General features: G+C 38.1%; 1 protein-coding gene across 1 annotated transcript in view; it reads left to right on the top strand.

Annotated features, from left to right (window-relative positions):
- NAA15 (N-alpha-acetyltransferase 15, NatA auxiliary subunit) overlaps positions 1 to 23,320 on the top strand; it is a 430,544-nt gene that overhangs the window by 3,407 nt on the left and 403,817 nt on the right. The window contains exon 2 of the mRNA XM_053703678.1: positions 20,364 to 20,448. Coding sequence (XP_053559653.1) covers positions 20,364 to 20,448 — 85 coding nt within the window. The remainder of the gene's footprint in view (positions 1 to 20,363; positions 20,449 to 23,320) is intronic.

The following is a 23,320-nucleotide window of genomic DNA, read 5'->3' on the forward strand; positions in this document are numbered from 1 at the left end:
TGTTATCTTGCATTTGTTGATTATGCAAATTTATTGTGTTGACTGGTCCTTTTAATTTACTCTAATACTTATGCACTGTTAGAATGTTTATATTTTACTTTGTTATAGATTGTTCAGATGAATTCATAATGTTATTGCTGTCTATATTAGCCATTTGCCACTAAAGAGTGTGTTTATGGTTGGTCTTGTTGATAGATTGAGCAAGGTCTCACTCGTTTTCCACACTTAAAATGACTGCATGTCAATTAAGTCAATGAGTGTACCTGCATTTATAAGGCAGTTTTTGTCCACAGTAGCAAGTTTTACTGCATTCAGCTGGTTAAACAGGTCTAGGTATAATATTTTGGCTTACTGACAGGTTTTAACATGTATTTATTTCAAGTTTTGCCTTTCATCTAGCCTGTATATATTGTCAGTTTTCCTTGTATGGTTTCTAGGTAAAGCCTTACTATAGAGCAGAGCTTTCCAAACTTTCATGTTAGTGACACACTTTTTAGACCTACATCATTTTGCAACAACAATAAGTCAGTTGTACTAGCAAACAGGTGCTTAAACTAACTTGTTTTAAGAGATTCGGGGCACATACATAAATGATATAATAACGACATGTAGTTAGTTACAAGGTAACAGTAATGTAGTGTGCAAAGAATAAAAAAAAAAGTTTATAATAACTACTTACTATTTTAAATGGGATGTATGAGGTTGATGGGGATGAACACAGTTTCTGAATTTTTGGTGGAACATTAGATAAAGACACTCGCATTTATCATTAAGCATTTTTAAGCTTCCACTTCGTATCCATATATCAGGAGCAGCAATGCACTACTGGGAGCTAGCTGCAGAAAAAAAAACCCACTGACGTCTGACTTCAGCTCAGCGTTTAAGATGCGCACCCTCAGAGCTCTGGGAGACTGACTGACTACTGCCTGCGCTGCAAACACACTGCTATCCCACTCACTGACTACACATGCAGTCACAAGCTGATTGAGGAGACTACACGTGCAGTCAGGAGCCAATGTGCCGCCAAAGGGAATAGTTTCAGTTCCCACTGAGCTGCGCCTATAGGGTAAGATGATCTGTGACCCACTAGGTATCAATCACGAGTCCAACCATGTGATATGCTTAGCAAGCAGGCGGAAAGTCGGAAACCAAAAAAAATTGTAAAAATAATTTTAAATTCAAAAACATTTGTGCTGAAGCAGGGACACACCTACACACTGCTGCCCGACACACTAATGTGTCACAACACACAGTTTGGGAAAGCACTGCTATAGAGAGTCAATTCTTTTGCCACAAAAATGTTTGCTTCCTTCGTTATTTGTTGCAGTCAATTTACTTGCTTCTTATGTTATAATTATTGCGATAGTCTTTATTTAAAGACATGAAAGTTTAAAAGTACAGCCCTAGAAAACGTCTCCCTACCATCAGCTGCTGACCTGCATTGTTAAGCCTTTGTTTTTCCATAGCGGAGTTCAACACAACTTTTGTTGGCCAAGTGCAGCTAGTTCTTGGCGTTTGCTCTGTTGCTGATTGGTAGGGGCTTCTCTTTGTGCTCTGGGCAAAGATTTTACCTACCAATAAGCACACTAGTAAATTCTGAGATTGGCACCTAGCCACATGCATTTTGGTTACAAAAACAAAACTGCTTTTATTCTTTTTTTCGACACACAAAGTTCCTTGAGGAATATCGCAGGGCTGTATAACCCCTGGATGCTTTTGATTTCCATGTTGATCTTTTATAGCCAAAAGTGACGGTTATGTCTTTTAGGGTGCCTTTCCTTATATCGTTGTTTATAAAGATTTTCTGTTGCAAATGCTTATTGTGTACATTTTCAGAGTGTCCCTATCCACAACACAGAATTTGAACCTCAGGGAACCAAGCTGCCACGTCCTCTGAGTCAACCTTGTTGCTTTCAACCTCCATAATAAAAGCGCTCACAATATGTAGCGGATTTCAGACAACGTGGTAAGGCACACAAACTGGTTAGTACTCACAAGATTGCAGTTAAAATAAGCCTTTTTATTAAAAATCATCTCAAAGGTGTCCTGCAGCACCTGAAGGACACCTTTGATTCCCTGGAGGTGGACACAGCGCCGCCACTTTAACAATTTCTTTTTCTTCTTCTTAATTTTAACTTTACTGTCTCTGGGATTGCTATTCAGCCATACAGTGCTTTTGACAGGGGCAAAGTTATGTAGATCTCTGTATCACCAAAGTGTTTTACCCTGGACTGCATGCTGCCCAAAGACTTATGGCTTATTAACTCATTTACATTAATCCAACACTTCTTCAGGATTTCTACTCACATCAAGCAGTTTAACTTAAAGGGACATGAAACCCAATTTTTTCTTTTATTATTCAGATAGAGAATACAATTTTAAAAAAGTTTCCAATTTGCTTATATTATCAAATTTACCCTTTTTCATGTTGTTTGTTGAAGAGATACCTAGGGTATGTAGTGTGCATATGCCTGAAGAACTACATGACAGGAAATAGTTCTGCCATCTAGTGATCTTGTTAAAGAGACACTAAACCATCTAGTGATCTTGTTAAAGGGACACTAAACCATCTAGTGATCTTGTTAAAGGGACACTAAACCCCAACATTTTCTTTCATGATTCAGATAGAGGATACATTTTAAGCAGCATTCCAATTTACTTCTGTTATCTAATTTGCTTTTTTTCTTTAGATATCCTTTGATGCCAGAAATAGCAATGCCCATAGATGCCTCATGTGATTGCTCATCCATGTGCAGCAACCAATCAGCAGCTACTGAGCCTATCAAGATATGCTTTTCAGCAAAAGATATCAAGAACATGAAGCACATTAGATAATAGAAGTAAATTAGAATGTTGTTTAAAATTGCATGCTTTTCTAAATCACAAAAGAAAAAAATTGGGTTTCATGTCCCTTTAAATGTATAACATTGTTGTAATACTGCTGCCATATAGTGCTGCAGACACGTGCACACTCCTTAACCTTACCTTCCTGGGCTTTCAACACATTATAGCAAGAAAACAAAAAAGACAAAAAAAATGGAAAAAAAAAAAGTAAATTCGGAAAGTTGTTTAAAATTGTTCTGTCTGAATCATGAAATAAAATGTTTGGGTTTTATATCCTTTAAGAGTGCATCAGGGATCTCATAAGAGGATCTGATCTTTGTGTTTGAGGGTCTTCATAGTAATGCAAACAGCAATGGTGTTAAAACATTTGTTATATTTAAATCCATTAAAATGTTTTAGCAATGCAAAAACCCATTGATTCATGTACATTACTGATATCTTCTGATTTAAACCTTTTAATGCCGTTATGCCGTTCTATTCCGTCATAATTACACTGGGCTTAAAGCCGTTATGACGGAATAGAACGTCATAGCTAACGGCTGTCCTGAAGCCTTCTTTGCTTCTAGGATTTAATCGCGGTCTGGAGGGTGTTCCTAGGATTGTAGGGACACCCCCCAGATGCGGTCCAATATTTGAAATCTCACGATCGTATGCACGATCGCGTAGTTTCAATTTGTCTACATCGGAACAGTTGTTCCGATGTAGGCACTTTAACCCTGTTACAAAAGGGTTAACTACTGCTATACTTTTTACAATAACAGCATAAACAAATGCTGGAGTTCACCAGAAACCTAATTTCCCTTGTTTTTTTGGTTATATGTCAAACTCTGCCATAACTGAATATGTGCCAGGATGCCATTTAAAAATAAAGAGTACCTTTTGCCTGTGACCTAGATAACACAAATGGCCAGATTTAACAAAGTCCAGTAGACAGGTGTGTACAATCTTTGCACACGGCCCCCCCATCATTGCATCTAGCTGGCTGCATAACGCTACGGCTAGTCTGCAATGCAGCCCCCCCCCCCCCCTGCTCGCCCGGGAGCAGGGGCTGTCAATCTCTTCGGGTTGAAAAAATCCGGAGGCATTGAGATATGACACATAACAGGTTGCTAAGTGGGTTAAGAAGCAGTGGTCTGTTGACCGCTGCTTCTTAAAGTGATGGTAAACCTTAACTAATCAAATACCATATATTTAATCTTTTGCCATTAAAGTATATACTTATTTTTTTATTTTTTTAAATCCATCTGTAAAAGCATTAAATTGGTGCATATAGTAATGCTTCTATTGCAATGTTATGCCGGGCCGCCACTTGGATGAACTGTTTTAATTTTTTTTATGACAATTCCAGTGAACATCCAATCAGTGTGTGTCATATGACAATCTTGAAGTCCAGCCCATTTAAAGCCCTTCACCTATGTAGAGAGTGGATGTGACTGCTCCCTATACATCACAGCCCAACCAAAAGAGGAAATGAAGGGGGGGGCGGAGGAACAGAAAATACCAGATTAGAATTATAACTTTTTTATTATAAAATATATACACTTTAAAAAAAAAAAAAAAAAAAAAAAAATGTGGTTTTACTTGCAAACTATTATATTTTTCATTGCAACATTCATATAGACTGAAATTTACCTTCACGTTGGCTGCAGGTTCACTCATGTAAGCCTGCAGCTGGAACCTTTGATCATTGCACACTACGGCTAGTGTGCTTTGCTGTCCCCTGCTCGCGCGGGAGCAGGGACTGTCAGTCTCCCTGGTTCGGAAAATTCTGGGCCAAAATAGCTGTATAATTTTTTGCCAGGGTGCCTGTGGCAGCTCAAGGAAAGGCCTGACATCGGGATTTGTGAGTCTTTGGGCTGCTGCCAGCATCCAGCTTCTAACAGGGCCACAATCCTTTTTGGCAGCCTCCTACACATCTTCTTAACTGTGTCTGGGCACTATAATTCCTTACATGCTGGATGACCAGAGGGGATTTATGTTAAAAAAGTGTTATCTATTTAAGTGCATTATAGTGACCCTATGTCATCCTCCCAATTCCCCCCAGTGTCCTGCTGCAGAGTAGCTTGGTGTTCTCGGTAACAAAGGGGTGAAAACACACAGAAATAGCTGGTTACTACATTTCGAACATATTTTTTGAAGCCCTGATCTACTGAGAGTCCAGAGCACAGATTAATGAAGCATGCTACATTAATACCTCTATTGCAGCACATGTAAAATACAGGACTTTAATTTGAAAACTGACCGTTAAAAATAATCAAACCGTAACTTACATAGGCCTAGATTTATGAGTTTGGCGTTAGCCGTGAAAACCAGCGTAGAGGCTCCTAACGCTGGTTTTAGGCTACCGCCGGTATTTGGAGTCACTCAAAATAGGGGTCTAACGCTCACTTTCCAGCCGCGACTTTTCCATACCGCAGATCCCCTTACGTCAATTGCGTATCCTATCTTTTCAATGGGATTTCTCTAACTCCGGTATTTAGAGTCGTTTCTGAAGTGAGCGTTAGACATCTAACGACAAAACTCCAGCCGCAGGAAAAAAGTCAGTAGTTAAGAGCTTTCTGGGCTAACGCCGGTTTATAAAGCTCTTAACTACTGTGCTCTAAAGTACACTAACACCCATAAACTACCTATGTACCCCTAAACCGAGTCCCCCCACATCGCCGACACTCGAAAAAATTTTTTTAACCCCTAATCTGCCGACCTGCCACCTACGTTATCCTTATGTACCCCTAATCTGCTGCGTGCTAACACCCGCCGACCCCTGTATTATATTTATTAACCCCTAATCTGCCCCCCTCAACGTCGCCTCCACCTGCCTACACTTATTAACCCCTAATCTGCCGACCGCAAAGCGCCGCCAACCTACGTTATCCTTATGTACCCCTAATCTGCTGCCCCTAACACCGCCGACCCCTATATTATATTTATTAACCCCTAATCTGCCCCCCACACGAACGTTCGCCTCCACCTGTCTACACTTCTTAACCCCTAATCTGCCGACCGGACCTGAGCGCTACTATAATAAAGTTATTAAACCCCTAATCCGCCTCACTAACCGTATCATAAATAGTATTAACCCCTAATCTGCCCTCCCTAACATCGCCGACACCTAACTTCAATTATTAACCCCTAATCTGCCGACCGAATCTCGCCGCTATTCTAATAAATGTATTAACCCCTAAAGCTAAGTCTAAACCTAATACTAACACCCCCCTAAGTTAAATATAATTTAAATCTAACGAATTAATTCTCTTATTAAATAAATTATTCCTATTTAAAGCTAAATACTTACCTGTAAAATAAATCCTAATGTAGCTACAATATAAATTATAATTATATTATAGCTATTTTAGGATTTATATTTATTTTACAGGTAACTTTGTATTTATTTTAACCAGGTACAATAGCTATTAAATAGTTAAGAACTATTTAATAGCTAAAATAGTTAAAATAATTACAAATTTACCTGTAAAATAAATCCTAACCTAAGTTACAAATAAACCTAACACTAGACTATCAATACATTAATTAAATAAACTACCTACAATTAACCTAACACTACACTATCAATGAATTAATTAAATACAATTGCTACAAAGAAATACAATTAAATAAACTAGCTAAAGTACAAAAAATAAAAAAGAACTAAGTTACAAAAAAATAAAAAAATATTTACAAACATTAGAAATATATTACAACAATTTTAAACTAATTACACCTACTCTAAGCCCCCTAATAAAATAACAAAGCCCCCCAAAATAAAAAAATGCCCTACCCTATTCTAAATTACTAAAGTTCAAAGCTCTTTTACCTTACCAGCCCTGAACAGGGCCCTTTGCGGGGCATGCCCCAAGAAATTCAGCTCTTTTGCCTGTAAAAAAAACATACAATACCCCCCCCCAACATTACAACCCTCCACCCACATACCCCTAATCTAACCCAAACCCCCCCTTAAATAAACCTAACACTAAGCCCTGAAGATCATCCTACCCTTGTCTTCACCATACCAGGTTCCACCGATCGGTCCAGAAGAGCTCCTCTGATGTCCTGATCCAAGCCCAAGCGGGGGGCTGAAGAGGTCCATGATCCGGCTGAAGTCTTCATCCAAGCGGGCCAGAAGAGGGTCTTTCATCCGATTTGAAGTCTTCATCCAAGCGGCATCCATCGGAGCGAAGCGGCAGCATCCTGAAGACCTCCACCGCGGAACATCATCCTGGCCGACGACCTGAACGACGAAGCCAATCAGAATCAAGTTCAATCCGATTGGCTGATCCGATCAGGCCAATCAGATTGAGCTCGCATTCTATTGGCTGATCGGAACAGCCAATAGAGATCAGCCAATAGAATGCGAGCTCAATCTGATTGGCTGATCGGATCAGCCAATCGGATTGAACTTGATTCTGATTGGCTGATTCCATCAGCCAATCAGAATATTCCTACCTTAATTCCGATTGGCTGATAGAATCCTATCAGCCAATCGGAATTCGAGGGACGCCATCTTGGATGACGTCATTTAAAGGAACCGTCATTCGTCGTTCAGGATCGTCGGCCAGGATGGATGTTCCGCGGTGGAGGTCTTCAGGATGCTGCCGCTTCGCTCCGGATGGATGCCGCTTGGATGAAGACTTCAATCGGATGGAAGACCTCTTCTGGCCCGCTTGGATGAAGACTTCAGCCGGATCATGGACCTCTTCAGCCCCCCGCTTGGGCTTGGATCAGGACATCGGAGGAGCTCTTCTGGACCGATCGGTGAACTGGTATGGTGAAGACAAGGTAGGATGATTTTCAGGTTTTTAGTGTTAGGTTTATTTAAGGGGGGTTTGGGTTAGATTAGGGGTATGTGGGTGGTGGGTTGTAATGTTGGGGGGGGGTATTGTATGTTTTTTTACAGGCAAAAGAGCTGAATTTCTTGGGGGCATGCCCCGCAAAGGGCCCTGTTCAGGGCTGGTAAGGTAAAAGAGCTTTGAACTTTAGTAATTTAGAATAGGGTAGGGCATTTTTTTATTTTGGGGGCTTTGTTATTTTATTAGGGGGCTTAGAGTAGGTGTAATTAGTTTAAAATTGTTGTAATATTTTTCTAAGTTTGTAAATATTTTTTTATTTTTTGTAACTTAGTTCTTTTTTATTTTTGTACTTTAGCTAGTTTATTTAATTGTATTTCTTTGTAGCAATTGTATTTAATTAATTTATTGATAGTGTAGTGTTAGGTTAATTGTAGGTAATTGTAGGTAGTTTATTTAATTAATGTATTGATAGTCTAGTGTTAGGTTTATTTGTAACTTAGGTTAGGATTTATTTTACAGGTAAATTTGTAATTATTTTAACTATTTTAGCTATTAAATAGTTCTTAACTATTTAATAGCTATTGTACCTGGTTAAAATAAATACAAAGTTACCTGTAAAATAAATATAAATCCTAAAATAGCTATAATATAATTATAATTTATATTGTAGCTATATTAGGATTTATTTTACAGGTAAGTATTTAGCTTTAAATAGGAATAATTTATTTAATAAGAGATAATTAATTTCGTTAGATTTAAATTATATTTAACTTAGGGGGGTGTTAGTATTAGGGTTAGACTTAGCTTTAGGGGTTAATACATTTATTAGAATAGCGGTGAGCTCCAGTCGGCAGATTAGGGGTTAATGTTTGAAGTTAGGTGTCGGCGATGTTAGGGAGGGCAGATTAGGGGTTAATACTATTTATGATAGGGTTAGTGAGGCGGGTTAGGGGTTAATAACTTTATTATAGTAGCGCTCAGGTCCGGTCGGCAGATTAGGGGTTAATAAGTGTAGGCAGGTGGAGGCGACGTGGGGGGCAGATTAGGGGTTAATAAATATAATATAGGGGTCGGCGGTGTTAGGGGCAGCAGATTAGGGGTACATAGGGATAATGTAAGTAGCGGCGGTTTACGGAGCGGCAGATTAGGGGTTAATAATAATATGCAGGGGTCAGCGATAGCGGGGGCGGCAGATTAGGGGTTAATAAGTGTAAGGTTAGGGGTGTTTAGACTCGGGGTACATGTTAGGGTGTTAGGTGCAGACGTAGGAAGGGTTACCGCATAGCAAACAATGGGGCTGCGTTAGGAGCTGAACGCGGCTTTTTTGCAGGTGTTTGGTTTTTTTCAGCTCAAACAGCCCCATTGTTTCCTATGGGAGAATCGTGCACGAGCACGTTTTTTGAGGCTGGCCGCGTCCGTAAGCAACTCTGGTATCGAGAGTTGAAGCTGCGTTAAAAATGCTCTACGCTCCTTTTTTGGAGCCTAACGCAGCCTTTATGTGGACTCTCAATACCAGAGTTATTTTTTATGGTGCGGCCAGTAAAACGCGGGCGTTAGTTTTTCGGGTCGTTACCGACAAAACTCCAAATCTAGCCGATAGTATGTATTGTAATAGGTTTTAATTAATTTCAAGTTTTTGTGTATTTGGCTAATTCTCTTCAGTGACTTGGGTATTTTATTTTTAAGTGTATTACAAACTTTTAGGATCAGGGGTGGTACTGTTTGCTGCCTGCATTTGCTAAGTGGTTAAAACATCAGTACTGCTTGGGTACAATCAGGAAGAATAGCTCCATGAATTTGTTACTGCCTGGCCTTTCTATGAATAAGTCCCCAGCGAGCTTATCTTGCCTAACAGCATTCAGTATTATGGCTGACTCAGCAAATTTTCAATCATTTAATAATAAATTATGCATACAGCTCATTATATTATGAGCTGCAATTGAACAATAGGAGTTCAGGCTTGTTGTGACTTTGGGCAGGGGCTGTCTTGTACTACACAACTGATCAATGTGCGACTAATAGATAAACTATTTTTTTTTTTATCGTTACTAACGTTTCTCTACTCTAAAACTGTAAGTTTTTAAAATAATTTTTATTTGAGATTTACAGCTGAAAATAATACAGGAAATACTGACAAGATAAAATACCATTAGACGTATACTATCTAGTACAGTCAATCCTTATGACAATCAAAAAATTTGAACAGGAGTATACACATATATAAATGGGCTCTAAAATGGTTCAGTGAATAACAGGAGTAATCCAGTTATTACATAACCCAGGGCATATGAATAGACCGGTCCGGTCGCCAATGGCGACCTAAATTTCTTGCGGGCAAGTAAAATTTTTAAGTTACCAGCCAGAGCGGCGACCTGACATTTTAAGGGGGATATAAGAAGCAATAATAAAAAATGTAAATTTGCCTTTCAAATATGCGCACACAAGGGAAAGGAGGGTAGAAAGGGGAGGTTCTTTCTGTTAAATGCATTCAAAGACCTCCCCTTATCTTCATGGCTCTTGGTCTCTTCCTTGTCAGTTGCTACTTCCCACCCCTAAGGTTGTCTGCGCGGGAAGACATCCTGCTAGAGCGGTGAGTGTTTCTTCTCTGTGTGTGTATTAATGAAGTATGGGTTAAAGTGACTATATAGTTATGGTAGGCAGCTTGCTCATGTACATTATGCCGACGTACTCCAGGGTCCTCTGCAGAACTGCAGCACAATGTACATGAGCAAACTGCCTACTATAACAATATAGAGCACTGCACAATTTTTCTGGACGCTACTTTTGCTTCAAAAACTGATTTTACCAATTTGTAGAGAACATACCATCTCCATGCACCCATTCAAATCTCCTAGTGCGGCACTGACAGTTGCGCTAGTAGTTGAAAGGCAGCCGGGCAGAAAGGGGGAAAAAAAGTGTTTTTAACATGCTCGTTATGCCAAAGCTCTATAGGTTGAAGGGTGTCAGCATTAAATATACTTAGTCAATCGTGACCCCACATATACTGAAGTAAAAAAAAAAAACCAGCTCAATTATATCTCTTTTTTTTTTTTTTACCCTTAGTGGAAAATAAGTCAAGATAGTACATACAGTATTACAAAGATAGTATCCCTGTTTTTTTGTAGTTGGTGATAGAAAAAATATTTTCTAAAGTTAAATCCTTTTTATTAATACTCTAGTCCCAAGTAGTAAGCAGCTTGCAAAGCATTCAAATTGGGACCTCTGTCTGCAATGCTTTGTGAGATTACAATAACACTATTTATATTGCCTGTTTAAATAAGATATATACACGCTACATGCAGATATACACGGGCGACTAAAGTTTCTTGCGGGCTGGTAAGTTTTGTGATTTACTTGCCCGGTGGGCGAGGGCAGTTTTTTGGGTATTCATAGGCCCTGAAACCTGTAACTATTAATAACACTTTTTTTTAGTAATCCTCATTTTATGTTTTATATAAGATTAGCTTTATATCAAAGCCGCCTTACTAGCAACGGGACCACTCTTGGACCCTGAATGTTCGGGGAACCGTGCTACAGAAGGCTAATGATAAAAAAAAAAAAAAACAGCTGAAATCTTAATCTGTCATTTTGAACAATAAATGACATAGAAAGACATACCCTGTAAGTAACATATAAGCATGGTGGCTTATTTTAGCTAATGCACTCTTAAGTGTACAATGTGTATTGTATGAATAGTTTACATCATACAATACATTTACATAATACTGTAGGTATGGAATGCTGCATAAAATATATATGAAAGTAAACTAAATTATTAGTGGTATTTGCAAGATAAACCACATATTCAGTCTCTACGGGCATGACCATATAGAAAAGCTAAGCTCTGGAGCATAGGTATAAACTATAGCTTCCAGTATCCATCATCGGACAAGCTTCGGCAATCCTAATGTGAAAACTATCAGTTGCCCCAAAGCAAATATCCGTTTTTGTAATTATAAGGACAAAGAGGGTGAGCTGGACTGAGTTTAGAGGCCATACTAGCAACTTTAATGTAGCTTATGATCTGCAGCCTAGAATAAAATGAATACCATACACTTAAAATGAAACCGCAAATGTAATGCTAATATGTGCAACACACCGCCTCGGCCGCTGACAGAGAAGCCGCACAAGACAAATGAGCAACAACAAAAACTGTAATTTGAACTATTACATATTATATTTAATTTTGAAGATATACATTTTATGGCCCTTTAAGTATAACACCCTGCTTAGTGCTTTTTTATTACAACAATGAAACGGACTGTTTTACATCTCTCTAAATTCATCTGGATTCAGAAAATAACCATATTTTAACTGAATTAGTTTATCTTCATAGCCTTTATCTAAATCATAGATAAAGATAAGGTGTTCTTAACATTTTAGGACCTTGTAGTTCCATTTGTAACAAAAATCAAAGTTTTAAAAAGTTAATTCAATTTGCTGAATAAGCTGTACGTTTAATTCAAGCTTGCTACTTTTTATACACACTGCGTTTTGAGTCCCCAATGTAACAAAATGACTTTCAATCTGTAATGAGTACTAATACTGCATTTTCTTTCTAATGGTGCTGAGTCCACAAAAATCCTTACCTTTGGGGATTCATCACCTGGCCACCAGGAGGAGGTAAAGGCAACCTACAGAAAAAGCTTCAAAGGGATAGTCTAGTCAAAATTAAACTTTCATGATACAGAGCATGCAATTTTAAGCAACTTTCTAATTTACTCCTATTTTTTTTTTTGTTCTCTTGATATCTTTATTTAAAAAAACTAAAATGTAAACTTAGACGCTGGCCCATTTTTGGTTCAGCACCAGGGTAGTGCTTGCTTATCGGTGTCTAAATGTAGCCATCCAATCAGCAAGTGCTAACCAGGTACTGAACCAAAAATGGGCTGGTTCGTAAGCTTACTTTCCAGCCTTTTTAAATATAGATACCAAGAGAACAAAAAATTAATAATAATAGGAGTAAATTAGAAAGTTGCTTAAAATTGCCTGCTCTATCTGAATCATGAACGTTTACTTTTGACTAGACTATCCCTTTAATATCACTCTCCCTGTTCTCTCCTAGTATTTTCTTTGCTTAGTCAAGGAGACAGGTGAAGACAGAGGTACTCTGTACTTCTCGGATAGGTCCTAATTTGATGGATCCCAATTCAAAATCTTTGAGTGATTGTTGCACTTTTTGAAGGGTGTCTGGGCATTAAAACTGTTGTCTTCCAATTTATTTATTTTTGTTTTTCATGTAAACGTAAGGGTCGGAAGGCATCTTCCGTTTTATGTAGCTTCAGGGTTTAAGTGTCTGTTTCTCAGAGCTTACTTGCAGGCGGGTCAGTTGCTACCTTTACGTATTACAGCTCTTTTAACTTGTTCTGTGTATACTTCTTGGGTTTCAAGAAGGGGACATCTGTAGTTTTTCTTTCAGAGTTATTTCATAGTCGTCTTTTTGATGTTTTAGCCTCGTCTGAGGTAATTTTTGGCAGGTGGGTCTTTTAGATGTCGTTCGTGGTTAAAAGGTGCCTGCCTTTCCTTTGTCCCACCCATTTTTAGTAGATTTCACAGCTTGGGTATGAGTTCCCAACAGTAAGGATTTTCGTGACTCTCACCACCATTAGAAATAAACCATAATTTATGCTTACCTGATAAATTATTTTCTTTCTTGGCGGTTAGAGTCCACAAACCCACCCAATTTTTGCCAATGGCATCATTTTACCCTACTCTCCTTCTTTCTTCTTATGCTTGGCTATACAAAATACTGGGAGGGAACAGTAAGTAGGAGAGATATTAAAGCTTTTTCTCTATGGATTCTTCCATCAAATTACCAAATATATAGTGAAGCATGATTTATCGCTCCAGAGACCACATTTTCACTGCTCCAGACTCCAGTCCTGTTGACACTTGGTATTGCTTGTGTACAGCTGCATAGCCATGAAAACCCATTTCATGAAGCTCCTGTTGCACAGTTCTTGTGCTGATGCAGCTTTCAGGGGCAGTTTGGGACTCTATAGTGAATTGCATTGCACACTTCAGCACTCAGCAATCCGGCTCTGTGAGTATGCATGGTCTGCCACTTCATTGCTGAGCTGTTGTTGCTTCTAGATTCTTGCACTTACAGTGTATCAGGGCAGAAATGGTAGTATGACCCATTGTAGTGCCAATGTTTGTCTATGGAGATTTCATGTTAGATTTTATGCACCTGTTAGAAATAGGAGTGGCTGAAACAACTGAACTCAAGTAGTAGGGGTATCCACATTCTTTTGGCCTTATAGTGTGCATGTAATCTACACACATAGACACACTGAAGTATCAGCTATATATGAAATACAAATACAGATTGAAAGCAAACACTGTAAGACTTGACATTGAAACATGTAATTATTAACCCCTTCTGCCATTTAGTAGCTACTATGCCACAGGGTACTTTGCCCAGCGTACCTATTGACGTAGTAGCTGCGTCCAACTTTCTCCCTGATGCTGCGTTACCAGCTCTCAGCTCTGACAGCTAAGACCGCAGCCAAAGGGTTAAGGGATCTGTCTTCATATGGTAAGGGAGAGCTGAAAGCACTGTCGTTACCATATGAAGCAGATTGCAGAGATTTTCATCTGCTTGCAGTGCTGCCGTGGGAGGGAAGGAGGGAAGCGGGCTGTGCATCACAGGAGAGGGGAGGGAGGGGGATTCCCTTCCTACAGAAAAATAAATGTTTGGTGAGGGAGAGATGGGTTCCCCAACACTATAAAAAGGGTGAGGGAGGGAGTTCCTTCCATCAATCGGTGGTGGTGAGGGGGTATTGTTACACTAAATAACTTTTTTTTTTTTTTTAAATAAATAATAAAATTAATAATTAAGAAAATACAACAAATAAGCTACTGGCAGACAGAGCTGTTTGGGAGGGATCGTGGGTTGGGAGGGTAATCTCTACACTACAGCTAAAATTAACCTCACAAGCTACCTGATTAACCCCCTTCACTACCAGGAATTTTAAAAGTGTTGTGCACAGCCGCAATTAGCGGCCTTCTAATTGACAAAAACAATGTCAAAGCCATGCATGTCTGCTGTTTCTGAACAAAGGGGCCTCCAGAGAAGCTTTTATAACCATTTGTTTTCTGACCACAGTAGTTGTGTGTAAATAATTTCAGTAGGTAAAATAAATGGCCTGATAGCAAAAATGCTACAAATTCTCTTGTACTTGGGGCAAGCTTTTCTCTACATTTCCTGGTCCGTAAGGGGTTAAAAATGCTTTGTGTGACCTGCTTCTGTCTCCCATAGCAGCTTGCAAGAGAGCCTTTCCCTCACACAAATCAGCACCAGCCAGTCAGTTGCACAGAGGGCAGAGTGCAAGGAGCAGCCGACCACTCCCACACTTTTTCTTGGATGCTACAGACTGTGTTTCAATGCCAATTACTAAAGCAGCCATTAATTGTGCAATATACAGATTTAGAGTGAGCACTGAGACAGTGATTTTTAAACCCTTGATTTCTTGGAATACACTTTCAGCAGTGATTTAATCCTTTTTGTGAGCAGTGAAGTGGGTTAAATCAGTGCTGCCGTTGCTTCATCTAAATTACTTGTTTTATTGCACATTCAGAGGCTGTTTCTGTCATAACACTAAACTATTTCTGTACCCTTGTGGTAATAATTTAACCCCTTTGCCTAGGACACTTATGCCTGTGACTCAACCTCTGGTTTTCCACAACAAACTAGGCAATTTAAGGGACAGGAAAACCCACAAGTTTATTTCATGATTCGGATAGAACATAACATTTTAAACAACTTTCCAATTTACTTGTTATCCTTTGCTGAAGAAACAGCCTTGTACTACTACTACTGGCAGCTAGCTGAACACATGTTGTTATCCAATCACAAGAGACAAATGTGTGCAGGCACCAATCAGCAGCTAGCTCCCCCTAGTGTAGGGTATGTGTGTATTCTTTTTCAGCATGGAATACCAAGAGAACAAAGCACATTTGAAAATTGAAGTACATTTAATAGAATCTTAAAATTACATGCACTACCCAAATCATGCAAGTTTAATTTTGACTTTCCCATCCCTTTAAGAGGGCTAAATCACTTGTTTTATTCACAACTAATATTAATTTAATTCATTGATTTTTCTATACGGAGGCAGTAGTACTTTAAAGGAACAGTAAAGTCAAAATAAGACATTCATGGTTATTTTACCTGCTCTAACCCAAGGTAATCCTGAAAATATGGCCTGTTAGGGAGGCCCGAGGAAAGGTTGAAAACCAGTGGACTAGACATAGCTATTACTAATGGCATTATATTAATGGAAAATATAGCTTAAAATATTGGATTATCTGTTGTCAGCAGCCGAGACAATGGGGCATAGTTAGTTTAACCCCTTCACGCTATTTGGATGTTCCATGCTGTCCTAACATGTTTATTTTATGATGATGTCCTTTTCTCCAACATAGGTGTGTCCGGTCCACGGCGTCATCCTTACTTGTGGGATATTCTCTTCCCCAACAGGAAATGGCAAAGAGCCCAGCAAAGCTGGTCACATGATCCCTCCTAGGCTCCGCCTTCCCCAGTCATTCTCTTTGCCGTTGTACAGGCAACATCTCCACGGAGATGGCTTAGAGTTTTTTTTTTTTTTTTTGGCTTAAAAGCATCATCAGATTGACTTACGAGACTGCCGGACGGCAGCCTCCTGAAAGAATCACAGCTCATTCCACTAGGGCCGTGGCTTCCACATGGGCCTTCAAGAACGAGGCTTCTGTTGATCAGATATGTAAGGCAGCGACTTGGTCTTCACTGCACACTTTTACTAAATTTTACAAATTTGATACTTTTGCTTCTTCTGAGGCTATTTTTGGGAGAAAGGTTTTGCAAGCCGTGGTGCCTTCCATCTAGGTGACCTGATTTGCTCCCTCCCTTCATCCGTGTCCTAAAGCTTTGGTATTGGTTCCCACAAGTAAGAATGACGCCGTGGACCGGACACACCTATGTTGGAGAAAACAGAATTTATGTTTACCTGATAAATTACTTTCTCCAATGGTGTGTCCGGTCCACGGCCCGCCCTGGTTTTTTAATCAGGTCTGATAATTTATTTTCTTTAACTACAGTCACCACGGTATCATATGATTTCTCCTATGCAAATATTCCTCCTTTACGTCGGTCGAATGACTGGGGAAGGCGGAGCCTAGGAGGGATCATGTGACCAGCTTTGCTGGGCTCTTTGCCATTTCCTGTTGGGGAAGAGAATATCCCACAAGTAAGGATGACGCCGTGGACCGGACACACCGTTGGAGAAAGTAATTTATCAGGTAAACATAAATTCTGTTTTTTTATTTGGGCACAAGTATAGTTATATAGAAATATATATCCTAGTCCCAAAAGTGGCCATCTGTTTCACTTGAGACCCGCTTGATATTACAAACAGCAGAAGTTGGTCTATAGGTGGCTATTCCTAAATTATAGGCATTGTTCTTTAGATACAGATGACTGTATTTTTTTTTTTAAGCTAGGGGATACAGACTTGATAATTAGAAAATTGAGTTTTACCCAATGTCAAATTGTGGGGATTATAAACCTTTTAATGCTATAAGATGTGTTATGCACTTAATCATTTTTAATGTAATATTGAATCAGTCAGCCCAGGTTTACTTTTGGTTTGACATATATTTTTCTTCTCTAGGGTCTGTGGAACAACAAAAAGCTTAAAGGGACAGTAGAAACATTAAAGGGACACTGTACCCAAATTTTTTCTTTCGTGATTCAGATATATGACATTTTAAGCAACTTTCTAATTTTCTCCTATTATCAAATTTTCTTCATTCTCTTGGTATCTTTATTTGAAATGCATGAATGTAAGTTTAGATGCCGGCCCATTTTTGGTGAACAACCTGGGTTGTCCTTGCTGATTGGTGGATAAATTCATCCACCAATAAAGTGCTGTCCAGAGTACTGAAACCAAAAAAAGCTTAGATGCCTTCTTTTTTAAATAAAGATAGCAAGAGAATTAAGAAAAACTGATAATAGGAGCAAATTAGAAAGTTGCTTAAAATTGCATGCTCTTTCTGAATTACAAAAGAAAAAAATTGGGTTCAGTGTCCCTTTAAGATTTTTATATCAAATCTTTAGTTATACGTAACGAAACAACTTTGCATTATATTTTTGATATTTATTTTGCTCTCATGTCATGTAATTTAGCTCTGAAAATTGAGCAATTTCTAATTCTCAGAAATTGAAATTTACCCCACTGACTTCTCAAAGCTTACTCTGCTACATATAAGCCTAATGAACTTTATCAGATAACTGCAAAACAATGCATTTTATACTAACTTTGACCGTGGCAAAGCTTGTTGTTTGCAGAATAAATCCGGGATTGGCTCCTCCAAATAAGGCAAATAGTGGGTCGAGTTTGGCTATTAAAAAATAATTGCAGTAATTTGTTTTAAAAATGTTGATATGTTATTCTATAGGAGCACTACACAAGTGTGTTGAAAGTACAAGGTATTTACTTACCGTTTAGGAAATTACTTATACAGGTGGCCCTCGGTTTACGCCGGTTCAATTTGCCCCGTTTCAGAATAACAACCTTTTTTTTTCAGTCATGTGACTGCTATTGAAAAGCTTTGGAAAGCAGTGCACTAATTAAAATAGCCAGTAGGTGGAGCTGTCCGCTTGTGTTGCAGCAAAGTTATGCAACTTAACAGACTGAAATTGATCTGTGTACACAGAACAGACATTAGCTATCGAGCAGCTTTCAAAGGAACAAGATCTAGCAGCCACTTCCCTATTATCTTCCTGTCCAGCTGCTTGAGGTGAGGGTGCCTAACTGCCTATTAATCACTGCAGATTGAAATGCATAGAATAGGTGCAGACCCAATATTATCTAACATGCTAAAAATGCAGAGAACTGATTGCAGAAAAATGCAAGTAAAAAAATGTTTTTGTTCATTAAACTTAGTTTGATGATGATACAATCTATATTATTAGGTTTATAATGCTGTTTAGCATTTAAAGTCTTCATTTCAAAGCTTTAAAAATAATGTATTTTGTGTTACTTATGACAATTTTGAGAGGGGCCTGGAACCTAACTCCCTCACTTCCCATTGACTTACATTATAAACTGGGTTTCAATTTACAACGGTTTCGATTTACAACCATTCCTACTGGAACCTAACCCTGGCGTAAACTGAGGGCTACCTGTAATTATTTATAATACTACTTTTTTAATATTGTATTGTAATTCGATTGCCACTAATGAACATGGAACAGTGACTTACCTTGGATGCCAGTTTTTGACTCGTAGCAATTTAACAAATTTGTCAAGGCCCGTAAGATATGTTTATATACATCCTGATGCAACTGACAATGTACACTCGTGCTGATATAAGGGACAGTCAACACCATAATATTTTTTGTTTAAAAAGATAGATAATCCCTTTAGTGCACATTCCCCAGTTCTGCATAACCAACACAGTTATAATACAAGTTTTACCTTTGATTACCTTATATCTAAGCCTCTGCAGACTGCCCCCTTATTTCTGTTCTTTTGACAGACTTGCATTTTAGCCAATCAGTGCTAACTCCAGAGAACTTCATGTGCATGAGCTCAATGTTATCTATATGACACACGTGAACGAACGCCCTCTAGTGGTCAAAATTCATTCAGATTAGAGGTGGTCTTCAAGGTCTAAGAAATTATCATATGAGCCTCCAAGGTTTAGCTTTGAACTAATAATAGCAAGAGAACAAAGCAAAATTGGTGATAAAAGTAAATTGGAAAGTTGTTTAAAATTACATGCCCTATCTGAATCATGAAAGTTTATTTTGAACTTGACTGTCCCTTTAATACAATATTCATGAATAATCTAAAGCTTTAGGTGTTTGCATTTCTGTTTTGAATATTGCACTTGGTATTTTTAGATTACAGTAATATTTTCAAAATAGTTGCGTTTCAATGTCAGTGGACAGTAAACACAAAAAAATGGATACTGTGAGACGACTCAAGGCATATACGGTAGTGCTACGTGAGCCATGTCATGTTACCCATATACTGAATAGCAGAGCTTTAAAAGCACACTCTGATAGGCATCGATGGAGCAGGTGGAATGACATTTGATTGGCTGTAAATATTAGGGAAATATGACACTTATAATTTTTTTTTGGTGCAATGCAAGATAAAAGTACTGCATGCTGAATATAATCTATAGATATAACAGGTTTGTTATGCTCCCTGTCCCCAAAATTATCTGTATGCAATATTGCTTTACACTACTATTTTTAGCATCTATAGGCAAACATTTGAGTCGTTTTTGTATAGTTCTTATTCTTAGGCCTAATTCTGCTTGATGGTTTCAGCTGCTAGTGCTGTCACCCCAGTGTGTTCTGAACTCGATTTGATAAATTCTGCACTAATGGTTTTGTAAACTCTGTAACTCATCTATGAAAGATGAAAAATAAAATCTTCTGACCAGCTCTGGAAACAAACAAATATGGTTAGTCACTTTGAGCTTTGTTGGGTTTAAAGGGGCGCTAAGCACAAAATACATTTCATGCACCTCCCTCTATTTTGGAACCTGGGTTTCACTGCAGGTATCCGAAGGAGAGTTACTGCACATGTGCAAACACATCAGTACTGGAAGGCAACGAAAGGTAGATTTTATCAAGGTAGCACCCATGACTAGAGGGAGATGGGGAATAACCTCAATACTATGCTTCTGTTAAATATGATTGCAATGTACAAAAACTAACCAGTGTGTTTCTGTTTGCAGAGATGTTATGAGCACAAGCAATATCGAAATGGGTTGAAATTTTGCAAACAGATTCTTTCCAATCCCAAGTTTGCTGAACATGGGGGTGAGTTCATTAAAACAGCATTTTTAGTCTTACATTTGAACATACCTCATCTAGCTCCTCACCTTTTCAGGAGTTTAATTCATTGTCACTTGGGGTGTGTTTTTGTTACTATGTATATAAAACCATTGTTTTATTAGGCACAGATGGTTTTAAAAGCTAGTTTGTCCAGCCAGCTAACATTTCTAATATTTATTTTCCCTTTGCTTTCAATTTACTGGTGTAAGAAAGATAACATATGCTTGTGCTTCCCAATGACAAATAGTCATCATGTAATTGGTCAAACCACAAGTAAAAGTACTCCTGATCACAATATTAAACTATGAAAAAGGCTTATAATCAGGGTCTTTTTTATTTAAAGGGACAGTCTACACCTTTAGTCATCTTGAAGTCTTACCTTTAGATGAAGCTGCAAATAGCCTCCTGCACCCCTTTCTATATCATGCAGCAGGAACAGTAAAAAGTTATAATTAAAATGACTATTGTTTATGGCCACTTTGAAATGGCTGCCCACTTATGACATCTCAATCTGTTCTGCATCTATGCATTCTGCTGAAAAGCATTGGTAGGCTGTTGAATCCAACTAGTGAGCTTTTTGTGATTGGATGCCATATGCAGCCGAGATCATGATGTCATCAGTGGGCTGAGCTTGGCAGCCATTTCAAAGTGGCCAGAAACAATATTCATTTTGAATTAACTATTTTACTGTTCCTGCTACATGATATAGAAAGGGTGCAGGAGGATATTAGCTTAAGGTAAGACTTTAAAATGACCAAGGTGTAGATAGACTGTCCCTTTAAATTAGATTTTTATTTTTTTATTTTAATAAAATCATTTTGAGGAAAACGTTATCTTAAGATAATTTCTATTTAAGATACGTTATAATCCAAAGGTTATTTATCCTAAAATAATGATTAGTTTTTAATTATGTAACATGAGGCTGTATATTCATTGCTGTAATGTTTACATTTGTTTTGGTAAATTAATTCCATTAATCTATTCACAATGTCATTTTCTCTCAGAGGTTTTTCTAAGGTTATATTGGGCACTGTTTTCTGTCTAGAAAATATTATCACAAATTTTTGGTTTTATAGTTCTCGAAACTGTGAATTTGTGTCTGCGGAAATAACATGCCTCTTCTTCACAGCAAAAATGTTATAAAATAAACATACAGAGTTGAGAAATAGACTTTAAACCCAACATTTTTCTTTCATGATTCAGATAGAGCATAGAATTTTAAGATTTACTTATTTCTTTCATGTAATTGGCAAGAGTCCATGAGCTAGTGACATATGGGATATACAATCCTACCAGGAGGGGCAAAGTTTCCCAAACCTCAAAATGCCTATAAATACACCCCTCACCACACCCACAATTCAGTTTTTACAAACTTTGCGTCCTATGGAGGTGGTGAAGTAAGTTTGTGCTAAGATTTCTACGTTGATATGCGCTTCTCAGCATTGTTGAAGCCCGATTCCTCTCAGAGTACAGCGAATGTCAGAGGGACGTGAAGGGAGTATCACCTATTGAATACGATGATTTCCCTAACGGGGGTCTTTTTCATGGGTTCTCTGTTATCGGTCGTAGAGATTCATCTCCTACCTCCCTTTTCAGATCGACGATATACTCTCAAATTTACCATTACCTCTACTAAAGAACTGTTTTAGTACTGGTTTGGCTATCTGCTATATGTGGATGGGTGTCTTTTGGTAAGTATGTTTTTATTATTTAAGACACTCTCAGCTATGGTTTGGCACTTTATGCAATTATATAAAGTTCTAAATATATGTATTGTACTTATATTTGCCATGAGTCAGGTTCATGTATTTCCTTCTGCAGACTGTCAGTTTCATATTTGGGAATATAAACACTTTAAGAAATTTGTTTCTTACCTGGGGTTTAGTCTTTTTCAAATTTTGACTACTTTGCATTTGCGGGTATTAGGCCCGCGGGTGCGTCAAATGTTAGACTTTATTGCGTCATTTTTGGCGCGAACTTTTTTGGCGTGGGAAATTACGTTTTTGACGCAACTTCGTCATTTCCGGCGTCATACGTGACGTCGAAACCTTTTCACACGGCGGCGTCATTAGTGACGCAAGTGTGTCATTTCCGGTCATTTTTGGCGCCAAAAAAGTTTACGTTACGTTGTGCGTCATACTTCGCGCCAATTTTTTTCATTATTTCAATACCCCATTCATGTTTGCCTCCTGCTTTCTTCTCTATCAAGAGGCCTATGCTTTTGCATTTTTTCCCATTCCTGAAACTGTCATTTAAGGAAATAGATAATTTTGCTTTATATGTTGTTTTTTCTTTTACATTGAGCAAGATGTCCCAATCCGATCATGTTTCTGCTGGAACATTGCTGCCTGACATCGGTTCTACCAAAGCTAAGTGCATTTGTTGCAAAATTGTAGAAATGATTTCACCGAATGTCATTTGTAATAGTTGTCATGATAAACTTTTACATGCAGATAGTGTTTCTATCATTAATAGTACATTGCCAGTTGCAGTTCCTTCAACTTCTAATGTGCACGATATACCTGTAAATTTCAAAGAATTTTTTTCTGAATCTATTATGAAGGCTTTGTCTGCATTTCCACCTTCTAATAAACGTAAAAGGTCTTTTAAAACTTCTCATTTAGCTGATGAAATTTCAAATGACCAACAACATAATAATTCATCCTCTTCTGCTTAGGATCTATCTGAAACAGAAGATCCTTCCTCAGATATTGACACTGACAAATCTACTTATTTATTTAAAATAGAGTATATGCGTTCTTTATTAAAAGAAGTGTTAATTACTTTGGATATTGAGGTAACCAGTCCTATTGACATTCAGTCTAATAAACGTTTAAATGCTGTTTTTAAACCTCCT

The sequence above is a fragment of the Bombina bombina genome, chromosome 2 (assembly GCF_027579735.1).
Source record: "Bombina bombina isolate aBomBom1 chromosome 2, aBomBom1.pri, whole genome shotgun sequence".
In the NCBI taxonomy this organism is placed as follows: domain Eukaryota; kingdom Metazoa; phylum Chordata; class Amphibia; order Anura; family Bombinatoridae; genus Bombina; species Bombina bombina.